Source organism: Furipterus horrens, unplaced genomic scaffold, assembly GCF_987537825.1.
Source record: "Furipterus horrens unplaced genomic scaffold, mFurHor1.1.pri manual_scaffold_10, whole genome shotgun sequence".
In the NCBI taxonomy this organism is placed as follows: Eukaryota; Metazoa; Chordata; class Mammalia; order Chiroptera; family Furipteridae; genus Furipterus; species Furipterus horrens.
Genome location: NW_028327180.1, coordinates 77,556,578 through 77,578,633, shown reverse-complemented (window position 1 = coordinate 77,578,633; position 22,056 = coordinate 77,556,578). Strand labels below are relative to the sequence as shown.

Genomic DNA, 22,056 nt, shown 5'->3' with positions numbered 1-22,056 from the left:
CCTGCAGGCCACCAGTTCTAGGGGCAGTGAGCCCCTCAGCAACCTTGACCTCTCCTGTGGGGCCCTGGTGAACTTGGAGTACCTGCCCTTCTTCCGCACCTATGGGCAGCTCCTGGCAGAGGAGTTGGCCCTGCAGCCAGAGGTTTACAGGGACCGAGAAGGAGTCTGGAGCTTCAGGAAGGTGCCATTCCAGGAGGACTCAGAACCACCCAGTGGGTTCTTCCCTTACTACCGTTCCAAGGAGGAGAATTTCCCCAGCTTTGTTTGCAGAGACTCCCCAAACCCACCCACCTGGAAGGAGGTGCAGGCTGGCTGCTCCTGCAGGAGGACAGGCCATGGTGGGAGCTCTGTGAGTGGGGCTGGCCATGTGGAGAGGCCACAGGAAGGTGTGGGGAGCAGCCCTGGGCCCCTGGCCTCCCTTAGACCTCTGTCCAGGGCCCCAGGCTCCAGCAGACCAGGCCAGTGCCCCACTCACAGGGGTCTGCTCCTGGATCAGTGTGTCCTTGGTTAAGAGCACAGAGGCCGTAGGCAGATGACCTCATTCAGTCCCAGTTTGGCCACTTAATAGGACAGTGGCCTGGGGAATGTGTTTGAGCCTCGTGAGCCTCGTTTCCCCATCAGAGAGACAGTGGTAATAGCTAGTCATAGAGCCGTCGTGTGAATTACGTACAACTAGCCTGGTGTTCCCCTACAGAAACATCTGTGCAGGCTTCCTGACTTGCTGGCACCCAAATACTTCATGTGCATCATCTCACTTATCCTATTAATGGTCTGATGAGATAATTCTGATTATTATTCCCACTTTATGGATGAGAAGAATGAGTCTCAGAGAAGCTAAGTGATTTGGCCAAGGCACAATCAGTAGCAAGAGCAAACCCAAGATTTGACCCAAAGCCATGACCTATGTCACTAACAGCCACCTCCAGCACCATGCAGCTGGGCACTGAGCCCCATGACTGCAGACGGAGGGGCGGGGTGAGTGGGCTCTAAGCCCAGACACAGCCCTCCCAGCTGGGAGCCCTGGAGGGTGAGTGCTGTCCAGGACGGGGAGTATTTCCCACTCTGTAGGACAGGCGCAGGCCCACCTCTCCCCCTGCCACTGCAGTACTGCAGGCACAGGCCAGTCCCAGTGTCTTGACTGAACCCAGGAGCCTGGCTAACTGTCTCGTGTCCTTTGATCCAGGCTGCTGCAGCAGGCCCCAACCTTGTCTCTGGGTCCTTGCCAACCTGCTGCCCTGTCCTGCTGATCTCAGCAGGACACTCCCAGGACAACAGCCCGGATCCCCCTCGTTCCAGTGATGCTGCCATCAGTGGCCATGTGCCATGTGCCTCAGGATTCGTGCCTTACTACCGAACCCCTGAGGAGGGGCTCCACACTAGCCCTAAGCCTCCTGCCTCTCCGTTGGGGGCTAGGAGCCCACAGAGGGGCTGCCCAGGCCTGATGCAGCCACACCATGAGTGGGTAGGAAGTGGCAGCAGCAAAAGCCACCCGAGTACAGGCCCCCCGCACCCACTGATCATTGAGGATGGAGGCGGCTGGGCTAAGGTACCCAGAGCTCAGTGGGCCCTGGGACCAGAGCCTCAGGCCTTTAGTCCCCTGGCACAGGGCCTGCAACCTGCAGAGCTGGCAGGTGGTGCCCAGCCCCTGGCAGGCACTCCCGCCCACTCTCAGTGCACTGAGTTGGGCCGGCAAGGAGACCCTGTGTTCTGCTAGTCTGTCCATACTGGAGTCTGGCTCAGCAGGCCTGGGCTCGCCTTCCTCCTCAAGGAACAGAGGGGAGCAGCCAGCCACACCCCCCAGGAAGTGACCCCTTCACCCGGGGCTGCTCTCACCTGGCGCTCCTGGCTGGGAAAACTGCCCAGTGGGACATGAAGAGCAGCAGCCCCCTGAGTGCATGCTCTAGCTTGTCCCAAGCCCAGAGAGAGGAAGCAGGGTTCACTGAACAACCAGGGGATGCAGGGATAGGCTTTGTAAATAAATCATTTTACTGCAAGGGTTGGAGTTGGTGCACTAATTCAGTGCTTTGGAGTAATGCTTACGGTTGCCATTTATTGAGCATTTACTATATTCCAGGCACCTTACAGAGACCATTTCCATAATCCTTAGGGGTAGACCCTGGTGTTGCTTCCACTCTACAGAGGAAGAGACGAGCTCAGAGAGACTGAGCAGTGTGCCGAAGCTCACACAGTGAGATGGGACTCGGACCCAGGTCTGTCTGGTCTCAGGCCTGAACGCTCAAGCACTTCCCCTCCCAGACCTCTCAGCAAGTCTTCACCCAGCAGGGGAAGAGCCGGCCACTGTCCTGCCCAGCCCGCCTCTCCTTTTCCTCCCCACTCCCTGCCGTGTGGAGCAACAGGCCGAGGGCAGTGAGCAGCACCGTCTGTCAGGGCCCTGCTGTCTGGGACTCTGTAGGCATGTTTCCTGGTGCCCTAGCCCAGCCCCCAGCTGCAGGACCGCCCTGTGTCGCGGAGGACGGGGCTGCCGCTGAAGCTGCAGGCTGGGGACAGTGTGCGCACTCATCCCTCTGGAGACTGAGCACGTGAGTGTTGGCTCCTGTTTGAATCAGGTCTTTGTGCCCATACACACGTGTCTCACCTTCACAGCTGCTGTCCTGTGGTGCCGGTTCACATCCCCTCCCTCAGACCCGCACACCCCTGGGCACCGGATCCCTGTTCCTGAACCAGAGGACACCCTCACCTGCTCCCCGCTCTTCCTGAGGATGGGGAGGTTGAAGAGGAGGGGAGATAAATCAGTTGGCCACATTTCAGTTACAGTGAAGAATATCTTCTTTAAAAATCCACTTTTTAATATTTCCAAGGTACTTCTCTGACTTCCCTGTGGATGGGTGGCTTGGGGTTGGAGTGTGAAGGGAGAAATACAGGTGTCCTGGCCAAAGACACCTTGGCTGCATTCATGGAGGGGAGCCGGAATTGGCCTGGTCTCTCATTTCCACTGAGGTGGCTGTGGGTGCTGGCACCTGTGGGCAGTCACTGCCCTCAGGGAAACAGACTGAGGTTGTGGTGCCAGGGTGTATGTTAGAAACTGGGGCCACACTCTCCTGCGCAGTCCGAGCCAGGCCCGAGGCATGGCCCCCTTGTCCCGTGTGAGTAACGCCCAGAGTCTACATAGGGCTGGGAACCTGCAGCCACCTGCCCGCAGCTCCTGAGGGAGCTGGGGGAGGCTGACAAGACCCTCGAGTTTCTCAGGACTGAGACCCCTCTGGCAGGAGCAGTTTGCAGGGAGACTATGGAACGGAGCTGTGGGTGAGGGACTGGGCCGAGCTGGAAGAGTCACTTCTTCTGATCCATCCAGTTGTCACTGGCCGGGAGCTACTTTGAGCTGTTGCAGACACAAACACGCATCAGGACAGAGGCCACAGCAAATGTCGGGGTGACCTCTCATTGCTTACTGCATGCCGGCCATGGTGCTGAGCTCTTCACATGAGCTGGTTGTGAGTTAAGTATGACTTCATTTAGATACAAGTAACACCCCACTTTACAGTTGAGTGTCTAGGCACAGTTTGATTGAAGGACTAAATTCAGAACACAGAGCCAGAAGACAGTAAAGCCAGGATTGGAACACTAATTCCACTAGAGCCCATGCTCTTAACCATTATGCTCAGTTTATTAATAAACGTTATGCTTACGTTAGGTCATTTTGGATCTCTCTTTCTGTGTAAGAAATGAGCTCAGAACTCAGTGGCTTAAAATAACACTTTCTTCCTTAAGGTTTTAGGGGTCAGGAATCTGGCAGCAGTGTAGCTGGATGGTTCTGTCTTGAGGTCTCTCGTGAAGTGGCTGTCAAGGTCTTGGCCGGGGCTGCAGTCATCTGAAGGCTTCCCCGGAGCTGGAGGAGATGCTTTCTTACCCGCATGGCCGGCCAGCAGTGCTGGTTGTGGAGGGAGGACCCCATTCCTCAGGGGGCCCTCTCCACCAGGGCTGCTGGGGTAGCCTCACATCATAGAGGCTGGGTTCCACCAGAGCAACTGGTCCTGAGACCAAGACAGGAGCTATAATGCTCACTGCAGCTGAGCTTCAGAAACCACACAGAGTAGATGGAAGTCAACACAGACAGAGACCTCACAAGAGCATGGATGGTGAGAAGCATCGGGGGCCATCATGGGGACTGGCTACTGTAATGCTCTAATGTGGGCTGTGGTGCCGGGTTCTGGTGAGTCACGGAGACAGAACCCATTCACCGAGGCAGGCCCTGGAGCTGGGGCAAGGAGGCAGGGGGCGGCGGCGTGAATGCTACTCAGGAGGGCTGCACCCAGCCCAGCACCTCACCTAGTCCATAGTAGGTGCTCCAGCATTAATAGCTGGATGAATGTGTGGGGCACTAATAAAGGCAGGAAAGGGGGGCACGTTCTGGTTATACGGAGCCTAAAGTGAGGGAAGGAGTGGTTGAAGAAGGGTGGGAGGACAGTGAGGCCGGCTTGGTCACTGTGGAGCCTCCACGGAAGGGGCAGGCTGGCCTGCAGGAGGGAGAAGGTGCATCTGGATGAAGTGACAGGCAGAGCAGAGCCGGCGCCCAGCTGCTTTGCCAGGCTCAGGATGGTGAGGGGCTCCTCTCTGCCACCCAGCCCACGAGGACTTGCGCTCATCTCAGGCTGGAGCTCCTGAGTCTCCTGCACAGGCACAGCTTTTGTCACTTAGGAAATCTCTGTCCGTGTTGGAGAAAATCTAATTCATGTGGTTTCGGAATTTTGTTCTTTTGAATCTTTTTCTTTGTACTTGCATCAAAAGTGAGATGTCTTTGAAGTCTTTTGAAATCTCCCATCTCGTAAAAGCAGGATGTTTGCTCTTTGCCATGTTCACACTGACCCCGGAGCAGAGAGCGGTGGAGTTCAAGGGGTTCAGAGCTGAAGATTTTGTCAAACCCTGTCTCTTTCTCAAGGTATAGGGTCTTTCTTTTAATAGATGGAGAAACGAAGGTCCAGAAGGAACAGTGTATCCGAAGACCCCCCAGCAAGTGGAAAGACCTGGCCTGTCCCTTGGAACAGAATGCACTGATAGTTCTAGTTACCACTCCCAAATCCCAGGCCCCCCCCCCCCACCTGTGCCCACAGGGCATTCAGAGACCACTGGGGCTGAGGGTGGATGCCTGTCCTCAGCAGATGTGGGAGGGAGATTGCAGACCTTTGGATAGGCTGCACCAGCACAGGCCTCAGCTTCCCCTGAGGTCCCCACAGAAAGCAAAGGCCTTTGTGCCAGGAGTCCGAGCCCACCTCAGTGCTGTGCAGGATGGGGCACCCAGGTGCAATGTAGCCAACCCTGCGCTGGCTCCCTGTCCACTCCCAGGGCTCAGCGGAGAACCAAGCACTGCCAATAACCAGCAGATAGCACCACCCTACCCGCCGGCCCAGGCCCTCTGCCCTCAGACCCCGAGCCTCCGCGTGCTCTCCCACGGCAGTGGGCCGGGGCAGGTGGAGTCCCTCAGGCTCCCTTGCTTTTTCGTGCCTGGTGTCACTCAGACTGTCCCCTCTGTCCAACTGTCCCCCCCACACACCTCCACAGCCCAAAATCCAGCTTGTCTTATTAGGACTAGTCCAAGGGCCACCTCGTTCCCCAGGCTGCCTCCAGACTTTCTCTCTGCTGTCCCTTGTGGCCTCTGTTCTTTTCAGGTCATGAACATGTGAGGTTCCCCCCACCCCCTGAGCCCCACAGCTGATGGCTGATGAGCAAATGGCAGGGGAGGCCGCCACAGGGCAGAGTCGGTCAGATGGGCCCAAGCGCAGACTCCCCTCCCACCATCGTCAGCATAGCAAGCTCTCTGTATCCCAGGCAGGTCAGCCCACAGCAGGCACTCAGCAGGGGTTTCTAGAAGGGACCCCAACAGCTGCAGTGGCTCCCAACCCCTCTTCCACAGAAACCCCTCAGTTCTAGATCTCTCTAGACAGGTGTCCGGGTCCCCTGACCCGCATGGGTCTCCATTTGTCTTCAGCACCAGCTGCTCATGTCTATTGGCTGAAGAGAAAAGGCCGAGGAGGGCCAGACTTCCTTTTCACAGATGTACATAGAGCCAGCTTGGTCCACAGGAGCAGGTCAGAAGAGGACAGAAGTCATCCCCGGGCACTTGTCCTGACTACTGAGACACCTGCTCCAGGGGACCTAAGACTATGAGTATAGATAGTCTTGGTCAGGTGGCTCAGTTGGTTAAAGCATCACCCTTCACCAAAAGGTTGTAGGTTCAATTCCCAGTCAGGGCACATACCTAGGTTGCGGGTTTGATCCCTCCTCAGGGTGCACATGTGAAGTAACCAATTGATGTTTCTCTCACATCGATGTTTCTCTCTGCCTCCCTCCCTCCTTCTCTCTCTCCCTCTCTCTAAAATCAATAAACATGTCCATGAGTGGGAATTAAAAAAAAAAAAAAAAAAAAAGAATATGAGTGTATTCGGCAAATGTTAATATAGGACGTTTACACAGAGGGGTGGGGTAGGGGGGTGGGCAAGGGCTTTAGGGAAAGTCACGGCCACTTTCTTGGCCAGGAGGCAGCATCTTGGTATGAGCTGGGTCCTGGAGTCAAACAGCAGGTGTAAATCTGGAGTCCTCCTCCTATTGGGTGTGTGGCTTTGGAGATGTTGCGTAACCTCCATGAGCTTCATTCTTCTCATCTGTAAAACGGAGGAATTGCCTCACAGAATCCAATGAGATGGTGCAGGTAGAGCATGTAGCCCTGGACCAGCGTGGCGCCCTGAGGTGGTAAAGAGCCTGGTACATTTGAGGCCTTGATAAATCAAGGCAGGTGAAAAATCGGGAGTGTTACCTCTCTTTACTGGGGTGCTCTCCCTCTTAATATAGTAAGTTCCCAAGAAAACTCAGGTGGATTCTCATCAAGCCTCTCAGAGGTCCACTCTCTGACAGCCTCAGACTCCTAAGCCTCGGGTCAGTATCTCTTTCAGCCCAAGTATACTCTGGGTCTGACTGCCAGCCCAATGCTGGGAAACTGGGCCAGAAAACTCTCCCCCTGGAGCAGCCACGCTGGTCTTCGCCTCCCAGAGCCCCAAGTGCTATGCAGCAGCGCCATCTGCTGGTGCCTCTTGACAAGACACTCACAGCCGGTGTCTCCATGGCCCAGAATTTCAGACTTCCTTGATGCTGCCTAGGAAGGGATCCATCCCTACCATCCAAAAGACAGAGGAGGAAACTGAGGCATGAACTCAAGTTCAAGCACCCCAAGGTGCTCAGTGGCTCAGCAGAAGAAACACAGCCCAGGCAGCCTAGCCTCCCAGCAGCTGCTTGGCCCCCTCACGTCAACCTCACTTGCTTCTATTTCTTGACTTAAGAGTGTCAAATTGAATAGGTGTTGGAACAAACACAATGTTAATATTCTCTGAGTAGACTTTCTCAAAGAATTTTATAATAAATACAGGAATCCCACTCCAACAAGAAGCTCAAATGGCACCTTGAGAATCACCATATGCTTTCCTTCCCAGGGGACTCAGGGGAGAGACCTCAGAGCTCCCATTGCCTGTGGTCAGCGCAGCAGTGACGCAACAGGTACAGAGGCCCAAAGGAGATGCGTGCTTGTATCCCCACTTCATCCATTCATCTTGATCATTGTTCATCTTCTGGGTGGAGGAGGCTGAGCATGCGAGGGCTGGGGGCAGGGCGGACAAGTCAGGAAAGGCCTACCCTCCTGGGCCTCCTGAGCATTGCACAAGGATGGACCCAGCTATGAGGGCTAGAAGAAAAGCAGGGATGCCTTGAGAGGGGCAAGGAGGTCTTGACCTTGACCAAGGGGTCTGGAGAGGCCTCTTTGCAAAGGATGTTTCTGCTTAGGCCTGAAGGAGGTAGAAGCCAGCCCTGAGAAAGGCAAGAGGAGGGATCCACAGCCTCCCTTGGGCGATTTCCCTCACAGGCAGAGCCATCTAGGAATGGAGCACAGTGGTTCATTCTGGAAAGGGGCCCCCACTCCCTCCTCTCAGCTCCAGCTCATCAGCAGTACACACAGCAGCTTTCTGGGATCAGGAGTCCATCCTGGGGTTGCCAGGGCCACCAACTGCCAACTCAGGACCCTCCCAATTGGTCCCATGCTGACACAGGACTCGGAATGACAGTCCACCTGGCATCCATCAGGTGGTCCTCCAGAAGAGTGGGCCTTTGGGAACTGGCAGGCTTCCCACCTATGGACTCGCTCCAATGGTGACTCACAAAAGGGTCACTCTTTGGGGACTTTTTATTTCTCACAACTGTCCCAGCACATGTCCCAGCATGGCAGGGCAGAGCCTAGGCATCGATGATGATGACCACCCCTATCACCTCCCCAGCAGGCCTCTCAGCCCTTTTAGGATCAAGCCACAGAGGTCAGACCCTGTCTTGCTTTGGATGAAGGAGGTCTGGCTGGCTGTCACTAAATGATGGCCTGGTTGATGTGACATGGATGTGCCAGTGGGAAAAGAGCAGGCCCAGCAGAGGCCCCTTCCTCCAGACCATACCCCTCACCATTCTCTACAATCCTGGGTGTCGGGGCAGGCCCCTGCTGGAGACCAGCAGGACACGGGAGGACATCAAGTCATCTTCCTTCTCAGAGGGAGTCCAGAGAGATCCCAATGGGCCCAAAGCACTTTCCCCTGTCCAGGCCGTGTCCCCGCAGTGAGCATGGACCTCCAACCAGGGCCTGGCTGGGTGCAGCATAGGACCACCACTCTGCCAGGCTGGCCCAGGGCGGATGATGTAGGCTGGGCTGGGCCAGGAGGCAGCCGGCCCCCGCAGAACTGTACCTGAAAGTTAGGCATGACCCTGGAGCCCCAGGTACTTGCCCAGGCCCCAGGGCCCTGAACAGGACAGGTTGGGATGGCAGTAAGCATCACTGCCCACGGCTGCCTGGGATCAGCACCAGCAGCCCAGGCCCAGGGAAATGGGAACCCCCGCTCCCCCTCTCCCCCCACCCCCAGAAAGCGCCATTTCAGGAGGGAGAGCTGGCTAGGAAAGTGGGGGAAGGATGAGAGGTGTGTGGGGAGAGGTCAGAGGCAACAAGCACAAGCTCTACGTTGTCCCTAGAGCTCCTCCCGCACCTCCCACTGTGGGGCTCATTCTTCTGATGGATAGGATCTCATTTAACCTCACTGAGCCTTGGTCTCCTCCTCGCTGTTTCACAGGCGAACACAGTCAGGGTTCTATCAGAGAAATCGAGCCCGCAGGAGACACAGGCATACATACCTTGTTTTATTGCACCGTGCAGGTGTTGCGGTTTTTGTTTTTTTAAAACAAACTGAAGGCAACGCCTTCCATTAGTAAAAAGATTATGACTCTCTTTATTGCTGTGGTCTGAAACCGGACCTGCCTTATCTGTGTGTATATAGGTTTTGTGGGGACTGGCTGGGCAAGTCACTGCATTCCGTGGGGGGATTTCTTCTTTCTCAGGGAAATCTCCATTTTGCTCTTCACTCCTGTGAATGGATTGGATGAAGCCCTCATCCAGATTATCAAGGATAAGCTCCCTTTCTTAAGGTCAACCTGTTGTAGATGTAAACTACATCTACAAAATACAGTAGTCCCTCTCTATATCACGGTTCACTTATCATGGCCTCACTGTATTGCGGGATTTTTTTAAATATTATATTTAATTATTTATCGCGGATTTTTCGCTATATCGGGGGATTTTGCCGTACTGTATACGTATATTGTTAAAGTTACGTAGGTTTAAGAGTGGAGAATATGTTTAAGAGCATAAGTAATATTTATAAAAGTGTGGAAAAGGTTAATAAGGGAGTGGGAAAGGTTAATAAGGGACCTGGAATGGTTTATAAGTGTGTGGGAAGGGTTTATAAAGCCTTAATATATATATAAATACTAAAATAAATGTAAGGTTCCTACTTGCAGATTTTCACCTATCGCGGTGGGGGGGGGGGTCTAGAACATAATACCCACAATAAGTGAGGGAATACAGTACCTTCTTAGCAACACCTACATTCATGTTTGATTGAATCACCAGGGACTGTCACCCACCCAAGCTACTCATAAATCTGACCATCAGTGGGGTAATTCTGGTGCTTGCTCACAGCTGCTGTGCTGAGGGAGTGGGGCCTGTGAGGAGGGAATGGGACTGTGTGTAAATTGCTCAGCACAGACTTTGTCTTGAAGACATGTCAGGGTGAGGCAGCTCCAGTGTCCATTTACTTGGTTGAGAGAGGGGTGTGTGTTTGGGGGTGATAGGAAGAGTTTCAGACAAGGTAGCAGAGCAGGGCTTGGGGTCTGCTTGTCTACAGTGGGTAGGGGCTGCCCAGAGAGCTCTGATGGGGGAGGGGGGCATCTGTGAATTCTGGGACCTGCAAGGCAGGCACTTTCAGAGGTACAATGTGTTATCTGCCCACCCAGCCCTCACACACCAGAGGAAATTTCCAACCCAGCTTTACCCTTCCTGAAGGCCTGGCCAGGGTGTAACAGTGAAAAATTGTAACAGTGAGAAATTCTAACCACCCCACCATTCTTTTGACAGAGTTTCTCTAAGTGCTGACTCTGATCAATATGTGTTTTGTAGATAAACACACTTGTATAAGAATCTTAGGAACTAATTTCAAAAGACAAGTTCCAACCTTCATGCATCGCAGCTCCAGAAGATATGCTGACCTTCAATCATGTAGTCAGGATGATGTAAAACCAGGACGACGTGATGCCAGGATAACTAAATCAGCTTTTGATGACTCCAGATTGGACCGCACAGAACCCCAGCAAGACCTGGAGGGCCTGGGCTTGTGTGGGGAGATCCCAGCTGCTTGTTGCAGGCTGACCCCATGGCCGGGCTTGCAGGAATGTCCCAGTTCTTTATCTCAGGGACTCTCCCTGCTCTCCCTCTCAAGGCATCAGCCACCTTTAAACACTTCTGGTGAAAGGGAATAGGTCTCTGGGGAGTTGACAGTTTCCAGTCTGGGAGCTGACTGACTCCAGTCTTAATAGTTGTGTTTTGACTTGGAATAGTATCGTTCCAAGAAATTTGCATGGGAATCATATTGGTTTTTAATTGTCTGTTAGTTTTGTTTCTCTGTCCCTCCGCAGAAGGAAGTCAGCTTCAGTTTGAGAGGGCTCCTCTTTCTGTCCTGGTTATAGTTATTTTTTGCTTGCTTTCTTATCTTTTGGAAACTTGGTTTGATCTTTGCTGTTTTTTTGTATATACCAGGAATCCTCTGTGTTCACTGCTTGGTCTTCATGACATTTGGACCTCCGGGGTCATTTGTGGTACTGGTTGATGTGGGATAAGGTTCTAAGGCTAGTCCCAGTCCCTCCTTTTAGAAAATTTAGTTTGAGAGTACTTGTTTGCTTGGACTTTGTCTTTGTTTTAGATTTTGTTTTTGTTTCTGTTTTGAAAGGAATGACTTGGTCTCGATCTTGAATTGTTTTGCCAAAGGTGTGTGGTAAATGGGATAAGATCTCTTATATATGCAAGCTTTCATATGGTTACTTCATAAGGATTCCACTTGTGAGAAACGCTCGCAATAAAAACTGGGACACAGGACTTGAGCAGCAGAGTGAGGCGTTTATTCACGAGTCTGCAGAGCCAGGTGCACGCTCAGCCAGGAGAATGTGCGCACCAAGTAGACAAAGAAAACTGGTTTTATAGTAAAGTGACCCACCCTAAAGTGGAAGTGATTAGCTCCCCCACCCCTCTCCTTCTTCCCCGTTTCTCCATTACTGGTTACTCAGGAGTTACAATCTAACCTGATTATCTAAATGCCCTATTGTGATTTATAAATATGCTAATGCTGTCAACTCTCTTCTCAGATATCCTCTAATTACATTTGCCCTTGAGACCCTCTAATTACATTTGCCCTTTGTTACTAATGACTTTCTACTGGTTTGGGAGTCACTATGTCATTGTTTCTTATACACTCAAAAAGGGTTAAAATTAATAGTTCAAAGAGGGGAAAAGATCTCACTTCCCTCTCAGGCAGTAAAACTCAGGAAGAAAAACAAAAGGAAAAAACAAGCATTTTAAAACTTAAGTGGCTCAAGCAGTGCGAAGCCTGAGACCTATGTCCCCTTTACCAGTCTCCTAAAAGTTGTCAAGGTCACTAGATAATGAAACAGCTCACTTTTGAGCACACTAAAGGAATGCAGTAATCACCAAGAACAAAAACGGGAGTGTATCTGCCAATGAAAAAAACCTGTTTCTGTAAGTTATAAAATGTATTCATACATTTGTCAATATAAAAATATGCTAATTATTTACTTTTAGTTGTCACTAAAAAATTAAGGTTTCTAATAATTAAATATTCTAATTAAGTTGGAAAAATTATGGTTTTAGAAATAAAAGGTGTAAATTATGGCAATACAAATGAAAAAGCCAAAGGCTCCCTTTGATTTTCCAAAAACAATTTTTATGTCCCAACAGAAACCCCAAGTACAATTGGCAGTGGGGAACAATTTAATTGATTTCTTGGTCTGATATATTTTCATTTGTAGTTCTAATTGTTATCTAAAATGTTGTTACAAAAAGAGCAAATTCCCTTGTCAATTGCTTGGTAATCTGATCTATAACTATGTCATTTTAAGTATTTTCTGTCATTTAAAGACAGTCATTATTTTTCTCTGATGCATTTGTAAAAGTGTTACATCTTCAAAAAGATCTATGGAAAGGACTCTGACTTATCCTAAAATATGAATTTCTGAGAATAAATTTTCAGATCATACCTTTGAAGTAGATGGGGATTTATGGGACTCTAGGAAATGACTGAATTCACAGAAATACTGGCAAATAATTAGGATAAACAGAAATTGATTGTGGGACTGAATGAACTGAATATAATTGTTTTCCTTGTGACTTTGTTCAAAATATTGCTGATCTTTAAAATGTGTTTGTTTTCTTAGAGCAATTTGATAAATTGTAGCAATATTGAAGCATTTCTATTTTTTTCCCTACTTGATCCCTCTTAATGAGTGAGTATTATTATTTTCATGGCAATATATTTATTTGCATGAATTCAGTAGGAGTCTGACTTTTTCCAGTTTCCAATTGTGGATTTCTTAGCCAAAACTTTGACTAGAATGTCATGTTTGGAAGAGACATGCCTGGACTCTGGATATCAGTAAAAAGCTTTAAGGAATAAAGATGGACTTTGAAGCCAATAAAAGCCCCTTGGAGAAATGGCCTGCTACCTTGCTTATACATATGGTTCATGGTAGTCTTTCCAGGTAAGGAGTGAAGGTTGCTTTCCTGGGAGATGGCAAGGAAAGAACCTCAAGACATTCTGGGGACCTCGAACTTGGGGAGTTTACCCAAATCCGTAGATATAGCAGGCAAAGCCTGATGGCAGCTGTATGGCTTGGCTTCTCCACCCTGAGGGGCTAATTAAAGCTCAATCTAAAAATTCCTTATAACATTCCAGCAAAGTAGATTTAAGAAAGCCAGTATGATTAATTGCTATTCCTGTTGGGTTTATACAAATAATTAGGCCAAATTAAAACTAGACTTAATGCAGTAAGTGAATTAGTCTTGATTTGGCTCTTTGATAAAAGTGAGGGTGATATTAAGAGAAAAATTATGTTTAAATAAAATCTATAATATACAATTATGGAAATTAGAATCTAGTTCATTGTCAGTAAAATTTTATTTTTCACCTGTGAACTAGACTGGATCCTGAATTTTTCTAGTTTGCTGACATGTTTTAGCTACAACCATCTAACTTCCACAGAAATGAGAGAAAAATTGACAGGGGATTTGTATCAATGGAAAATTATAACAGTGGGGAATTCTAACCCACTCCACCATTCTTTTGACATTGTTTCTATAAGTGCTGACTCTGACTAATATGTAGCTTATAGATAAACAGCATGTTTGTGTAACAATCCTAGGAACTAGCTTCAAAAGATACTGACTCCAACCTTCAGGCATCCTAGCTCCAGGAGATTTGCTGACCTTCAACTGTGTGTCAGGTTGATGTGAAACCAGGATGACTAAACCAGGATGATGCATACCTGGCCATAGCTTACATTATCAGAATGGACTGTGCTCATCTGCACGTAGAGAACTTCGTAACCCCCTCCCTTGATCTGTTTGTTCTGTTCCCCTCTCCCTCCTCACAAAAACCTCTGCCCGCACTGAGATGAGGAGATGGGCTTTAAGATGTGAGTCCCCCATCTACCCAGGAAATGGGCTTTGTGTTGTGGGTCTCCCATCTTCCAGTGTGCCAGCACCTGAAAATAAACCACTTTCATTTATATCAGCACCTGTCTCTTGAGTGTTGGCTTTCACAGCAGCAGGCAACCAGACCTGCTTTTGGTTACAAGGGACAGGCTGAGAGCTTTCCAGGCTCTGGAAATTCCCACCTGGTCAGTGTGCCCTCAGCAGGGGGTTGTGTGTCCTCAGCCGGGGCTGCCACGAGACCTTCAGATCTGGGTGTGGTCTCCCCTGGACTCTCCACTGTGACAGCCAGGTCTTTGGGAAGAAGCTCAAAGCTGTTCTTACACAGCTAAGCCTACAACTCAGGTGTAACAACTGTCATCCCCTAATTTGGGCCAGTTTTGTAAAAGATTCAAATCTATGTCACACACACACACATGCACGCACACACACACACACGCACATTAAATACACTGAACATACAGGTATTTTCCTTACCTAAGAATAGGGATTAAGATAGCACTCACCTCTTATGGTGGCTGTGAGCATAAGCCAGGTACAGTGAGTGTGGCATGATTTAAATGCTCAGAAAGTATTGGGCATTATTAAGACCTAATACTTATTTAGAGCTGACTTGGAGCCTACCCCTGGACTGGGTACTTCCCACACATTATTTCAGTTTCCCGTGATAGGGTTCTAAAACCTGGGAGCATGGAAAATTGTGTTTCCTGTCCGTTTTATAGCAAAACTGCCTGTGGCTTTCAACCAGCTTCTCGGAGAAGTGAGAGTTCCTGGTTTAGTTAGTTAGACATTTAGTTAGAATTATTTCAGCGTTGTTTTAGCTTGAAAGAGAATGCGTCTGCCCAGGTAAGTAATTCTACTTTCCGCCCTTGGATAAAGCATCCTTCTCTCCCTCTTGTAATGAACTTTGCAAATAGGCATTTGAAATAATTTCCAGTGTCACACGCGATGTGAAAATGACAGGTCCCAGCGGGTCCTGTCGCCTCAAGGCGCCGATGTTCTGCAGTTGGCAAGGGAGAGGTCGACGGAAGAAGGTCAGGCTGAGGGAATCTCCCGGGTGGCCCTGGCATCTCCCAGCCTGGGGTGCGCCGTCGCGCGGGGTGCGCCGTCGCGCGGGGTGCACCCTCGCCCCGCCTGCCTGCTGCGCCTTTAAGGTCCGCTGGGGGCGTGCTGTCAGCTCCGCGGGGAACCGGAGGCCGGGTTGGGCGTTGGACTTGCGTGCGCTCCGAGGCTCCAGCTGTTCTCCCCTGAGTGCCCCTCCCGCGGGCCACGCCCCACACACGCTAAATGGGCACGGACCCGGACCCGGGCCGGCGCAGCACTGCAGCGCCGGCCATGGGCTACTTCCAGCTGGAAGACTTTGCGGCTGGCTGGATTGGAGGTGAGTCCACCCTGGGTGGGTGGGACCCCCAGAGGTGGGTGTGCTTTCGTGTGGGTGGGACCCCCAGAGGGGGTTGTGCTTTCGGGAGACCCCGGGGCCCGAGAGACATGGGGGCTAGGCGCCGCGTGGGCCGAGTTTACACCGCCGGCTGGGGGCTCCGGACCCGGCGTTCTGTGCCGGCGCTTCCCTCCAGCGCTGTGCCGCGCGCGCTGTCCGCTGCGGGGAGAGCCCGCCTCCCGGCGCCTGGGGTCTTGCGGTTCCCCCGCCGGCTGCCTGCATAAACTCTGCGAGTCTTACAGAGGTTCACCTGAGCTACCGATTTGCCTCCAAGTTAGGATCCACGGAGCTTGGTTGGGTAATGATTAAGCCGCTGGTCCAAACCAACAGCCAATGGAGCGTCCCGGCGCGTACACACCCTTCGGTGACCGGGTTCGCACTTGAATTTGGGGACGTGGCTCGTGGATCGCAGGAACTTGAGGGTGAGGGTGGCGCTTGGTTGGCCCCCGGAGCGGGGTGGGGAGCCCGACTTCGTTATCAGACTGGTTCTAGGGGGCGCCCCGGCTGGAGGGAGCGGATAGTAGGAACCCTTCCAGTCCTCAGCAGCTGTCAACTGCTCAGGACCCTCCTTCCTGCACAATGGTCCCTTCGCACCTCTCCAGAAGCCTCTCAGCTGGGCCTGAGATGGGTTTGCCTGGTCAGGAGTTTCATTCATTTCTCTGTTCTTCCCTTCCAGATAGGTCTGTCTATCTACGCCTTCTCTTCTCGGACATAGGTGGGGGTCTGGGGGAAGGGTTGGAGGGACTTTACTTACTGTAAAATATGTCTTTTGTCCCCATCTAAGAGGGCCATCAGCAAAGTGGTTTCGGCAAATGCAGCTCCTCCCCAAAGACAAAATAAAACAGCACTGAGGTGCTGAAGCTGAGGCTATGGGAGGAATGAACGAGCAACAGGCCAGATGTATCCCAGGTCCTTCCCCTGTGGCATCTCCCTCCCACCTAGCAGGAGTGTAGTTTTGTCCCCCACAGAGGGCTGCAGGGCACCTGCTTCTCACTGTCCTGAGCCAAAGTGGTTCCCTTCACAGTGGGCAAGTCAGGCTCTTTTGGGTTGGGCTGAAACCCCCCTTTCCTAATTTTCCCACTCAGGGGGCTGCACCTGGAGGCCCATCGTGCATTTCCAGACCCTCTTTGGACTCCCCTTCAGCCATTCCAAGGGAAAGCTTTCTCTGACCAGCTTCAGTAGCTGGGTTAGAGAAGCCCCCGGGTTAAGGCTGTCAGAGCAGCTAGAAGTCTCTGGTGACATGGAGACCTCCTCCACGCAACAGACAGCAGTGGAGTATCCTTTATCCTGTAATTGTCAGTACTTTTTGGATGTTAACATGTATCTTTTGTTTTTATTTTTGCTTCCATGAAATGGTAATGAGTGTAGTAACAGTGAATACTTAGTAGGTACCAGGTGCTGTTGAAGTAATTTGTGTATGTTTTAAAAACAACTCTATTAAGGTTACTTTACATATAAAATTCACCCATTTCAAGTGTACAATTCAGTGATTTTTAAAAGTAACTTTACCAAGTTGTGAAACCATTACCATAAATTAGTTTTGGAACATTCTCATCCCCCGGTAAGATCCTTATGCACATTTACAGTTAAACCCCACCCCTCCTTCTCCCTCTGGGCAACCAACCACTAATCTACTTTCTGGCTCTATAAATATAGATTAGCCCTTTCTGGACACTTTATGTAAATGGAACCATAAAATATGTGGTCTCTTGTGTCTGTTTATTTATTTCTTTGTAATTCCAATGAGGTAACTACTATGATTACATCCCCATTTTATAGATGAAGAAATTGATACACAGAGAAATTCAGTGACAGGCCCGAGGACCTGCATGTAGCATGAGTGAGCACCGGTAATCCAACCCAGGCAGTCTGGTGCCAGGGGCATTTCAACCCCTGTGCTTGGCTATAGCTGTTTCTTTTTTTCTTTTTTTAAGATTTTATTTATTTATTTTTAGAGAGAAGCGGAGGGAGGGAGAACGAGAGGGAGAGAAACAGTGGTGTGGGAGAGAAACATCAATCAGCTGCCTCTCATACCCACCCTGACTAGAGACTGAACCTGCAACCCAGGCATGTGCCCTGACTGTGATTCAAACTGGTAGCCTTTTGCTTTGCAGGACGATGCCCAACCAACTGAGCCACATGAGTCAGGACTAGCTGTTTTCTTTCATAATGAGCTTGCATGATAAAATTGCACCATTACATCTTTCACATTTTGTTTGAAAGTTTACTGGTCTGTGAAGTCCCAAGGACTAGAAATCATTGACTTCATAGTCTGATTTCTTATATTGCATCCCCTGCTTTCCAATGAATGGGCTAAAAGAGCAGGTAGATACTGGCCCAAGGCAGGAGCTGGGGTACTTCCTTGGGCTGAGGGATGCCCACAGTGAGGGATGCACTCATTGGGGTGGGAGAGCAGTTGGAGCCTGAGGACAAGACTCCTTTGCTCCCCTGATGGGAGGAGTTCACGTGGAGTGAATACTCCAGCTCCCCACTGCCCATCTCCTTCTGCCTCTGCCCAGCTCTGTGGGAAGGAGAGGTTTGGAGGTTCCAGACCAAGGAAACGTTTGCTCTGGGATTAGCTAGTTTCTCTTCCCCTGTAAATATCTAAAATTTCAGGACCCCTTACCTGCCTTACCTGGTGAGCAGGGACACTTTCTTCCTCATCACCATGATGGGGAGTTTGTTTTAGAAGGAGGGCTCCTATTTCAGCCTCAAAGTCACTGACTTCTGTAGCAAGGGCTTCTTAATCTGCATGGCCTCAGGGTAGCCTTCTTGCCTCCAACATGGTCTGTCTTGTGAATGTTTGTGGATAAGCATTTGTCTGTGAAAAGACCCAAAGTAATCATCTCCTTTTCAAAGAGGCCTTCTTAAAGAAAAAAAAAAAAAAAAAAATCAATAGCAACAGCATCTCTTTTTGACTGTCCTTTGAGTGCCAGGCTCCCTACTGGTATTTGACACCCATTTCCTCATTTTACTCTTACCCGGACGTAGATGCTAATATTATTCTGCCCTACACACACGAAATGTGAGGTGGAGGACAATTAAGTCACCTGCAGGTAACTAAAAAGTTTCTGGGTTTTCTCTTCACACCCTCTCCTTTTCTGAGATGAAATTTATATAACATAAAATTAACCATTTAAGTGTGCAATTCGGTGACATCTTGTACATTCATAGTGTTATACAACATCACCTCTATCTAGTTCCAAAACAGTTTCCTCATGCCCAGAGAAGTCCCTGGGCCCAGGTGGTCGCTCCTATTGCTCCTCCCCAAGCCCTAGCAGTCGTTAACCTGCTTTTATGGGTTTACCTGTTGTGGATAATTCATATAAATGGAATCATACCATATGAGACCTTTTGCATCTGGCCTCTTTCATTTACATAATGTTTTCGGCATTCATCCACACTGTAGCCTGTATCAGCACCTCATTTCTAGTTATGTTTAATAATATTCCATAGTAGGAGAGACCACACTTCGTTTATTCGTATTCATCCGCTGATGGACAGCTGAGCTATTTCCGCCTTCTGGCCGTTGTGGATAGTGCTGCTTTGAGCATGTGTGTACATGTACTTGTTTGAGTGCCTCATCATTTCTTTTGAATATTTACCCAGGAATGAAATTGCTGGGTCATATGGTAATTCAATGTTTAAATTTTTGAGGAACTGCCAAACTGTTTTCCATGGTGGCTGCACCATTTTATACTTCTACCAGTAAGGTATGATGGTTTTGGTTTCTCCATAGCCTGTCCAACACTTTTTTTACTCTTCTTTTTGGTTTAAATTATAGCTATCCTAGGGTGTGAAGGGGAATCTCAGTGTGTGTGTGTGTGTGTTAAGATTTTATTTACTTTTGGTGGGGGAGAGAACGAGAGGGAGAGAAACATCGATTGGTGACCCCTCTCAGATCCCCAACTGGGGACCTGGCCTGCAACCCAGGCATGTGCCCTGACTAGGAATTGAACCGATGACCTTTTGATTTGCAGGCCAGCACTCAATCTGCTGAGCCACACCAGCCAGCGCTCAGTGTGGTTTTGATTTGCATTTCCCTAATGACTCATGATGTTGAGCATCTTTTCATGTACTTTTTGGCCATTTGCATATCTTCGTTGGAGAATCCTTTGCCTGTATTTTAAAAAAATTTCAGGTGTGAGAGTCTCTATATATTCTGGATACTAGGTTCTTATCAAATATATGATTTGCAAATACAGTAGTCCCTCTCTATATCGCGGTTCACTTATCGCGGCCTCACTGTATCATGGGATTTTTAAAAACATTATATTTAATTATTTATCATGGATTTTTCACTATATCACAGGATTTTGCGGTACTGTATATGTATGTTGTTAAAGTTATGTAGGTTTAAGAGTGTAGAATATGTTTAAGAACATAAGTAGTGTTTATAAAGTTGTGGAAAAGGTTAATAAGGGAGTGGGAATGATTTATAAGTGTGTGGGAAGGGTTTATAAAGCCTTAAAATGTATATAAATACTGAAATAAATGTAAGGTTCCTACGTCACAGATTTTCACCTGTTGCGGGGGGTTCTAGAATGTAATACCTGCGATAAGTGAGGCAATACTGTACTTGCCCCCCCCCCCCCATTCTGCAGGTTGACCTCACTTTCTGGATAATATCCTTTGATGCACAAAAGTTAAAAAAATTTTTTTAAACATTTTATTTATTTACTTTTAGATAAAGGGGAAGGGAGGGAGAAAGAGGAAGAGAAACATCAATATGTGGTTGCCTCTCACACGTCCCCAACCAAGGACCTGGCCCGCAACCCAGGCATGTACCCTGACTGGGAATCAAACTGGCAACCTTTTGGCTTGCAGGCCAGGGCTCAGTCCACTGAGCCACACCAGCCAGGTCAAAAGTTTAAAATTTTTATGATGTTCAATTTACCTATTTTTGCATTTGTTATTTGTGCTTTTGGTGTCATATCTAAGAATGTATTGCAAATCTAAGGTCACAAAGATTTCCCCCCCGTGTTTTAGTATATGCTTGGATAGTTTTAGTGTTTCCATATAGGCTCTTATTCTATTTTGAGTTAATTGTTTTCTATGGTGTGAGGTAGGGTGTCTAACTTCATTGTTTTGCATGTAAATGCCCAGTTGTCCCAGCACAGCACCTTCACTGCCCTTTTCTGGGGTGGGGTGGGGTGGGGTGGTGGAGGATTGGGGGAGGGGACAGCTCTTGTTTCTTGACACAGAGCCTGGGTTTTACTCCATTTTCTCTGCCTTCCTCCTTGCCTCAGCCAGTGCCAGGCAAGTTGCAGGTCCTGTCTGGTGACCAGCCAGTGATCAGATAAGTGAATGTAAGAGCCTGAGTCCTCTGTCCTGTTCCAAGAGTCAGCAAGTGCAAACCATGAGTCCAGGGGCTGAGTGACCAGGTATCCTTCTTCAATCCACAGGTGCAGCCAGTGTCATTGTTGGCCACCCTCTGGACACAGTCAAGGTACGGTAGCCATGTTTGTCATTACCTCTTGCAAAGGGGCCTGGTGTGAGTCTGCCAGCAGAACTGTGCCTGCCCCATCTGCTCCCCAGAGAGCCTCCAGCCCAGGGCAGGTGCTCTGCACCAGCCTGCCGGAGTGTGGTGCCAGGAGGCCTCGTTTGGAATGGCGCTACCCTCCCTACTTGGCAGTGATTTTGTTTTGGTGGATATCTCAGCTCTGTCTCCAGGTTCTTGTGAACTGTGGGGTAGGAGAAGGCACTGGTGAGTGTTCTGTAAGCCCCTGTGGTGCCAAGGAACTAGGAAAGACTTCAACTGAGCCCAGAATTTTAGGATGGGTTTCAGGTGATTAGAAAAGACATTTTGAGTAAAGAGAATGGCGTGGGCAAAGGCACTGAGATGGGGTCACTCCATGGGGCGTCCTTGAAGAGGCCAGTGGCAGAGTGCTGACACACCAGGGTCCTGACAGTAGCTAGGGTCTGAGTCCAGGAGAGGGCGGTCCACCCTCAGTCCTCGGAGGCTTTGGGGGTCAGGCAAGGACTCGGGCCCAGGTTAGGAATGGGTGCCTTTCTAAATTCGGAAGGCTCACGTGGTGTGAGGACTCTGAAGCCTTCAAGCCCCTCAGTCTACAGATGTAGAAACTGGCTCAGCAGGGGAAAAGGACTCGCTCGGGTCACATGGTAAGTGAAGGCGTCAAGAAGGGAGATGCTACAGAGGAGCGTTCTTTGGCTGCCCTCCACCGCTGCCACCTGTCCCAGTGGGAAGCAGGACCCAGAGCCGTACCCTGAGAGTATGGCCTCAAACAGTGACGTCCAGATCCATCCGTGCCTGAAGCTCTGCTTGGATCGCACACAGAGGAGCCTCATAGGCTCTTCTCACGGACTGCCTCCATCTCCTCTCTCCCCTCTAATGCCGTGTGTGGCCGTGGGCCCCCTCCTGGGTCAGAGCTGGGTCTGTGCTCTCTTTGATGGGGAGGTCAGCCTACTTGTTGTAGATAGCTAGAGACATTTCCTGGCTGCTCGTGTCCCGGGCTCCTCAGGCCCTGCTGTTTGCTCACACATCAGCCGCCTATTGGACCCTGTGGGGGCGCCG

General features: G+C 49.8%; 1 protein-coding gene across 3 annotated transcripts in view; it reads left to right on the top strand.

Moving 5' to 3' along the window:
• The first annotated feature begins 15,306 nt into the window (after positions 1-15,306).
• Positions 15,307-22,056, top strand: part of SLC25A48 (solute carrier family 25 member 48) — a 40,562-nt gene continuing 33,812 nt past the window's right edge. For all 3 annotated transcript variants that reach the window (XR_016513314.1, XM_090288288.1, XM_090288287.1), the window contains exons 1-2: positions 15,307-15,464; positions 20,927-20,970. Coding sequence is in view for 2 of the 3 variants with exons in the window: in XM_090288288.1 (XP_090144414.1) it covers positions 15,371-15,464; positions 20,927-20,970 (138 nt within the window). In the remaining variant the exon portion in view is untranslated. The remainder of the gene's footprint in view (positions 15,465-20,926; positions 20,971-22,056) is intronic.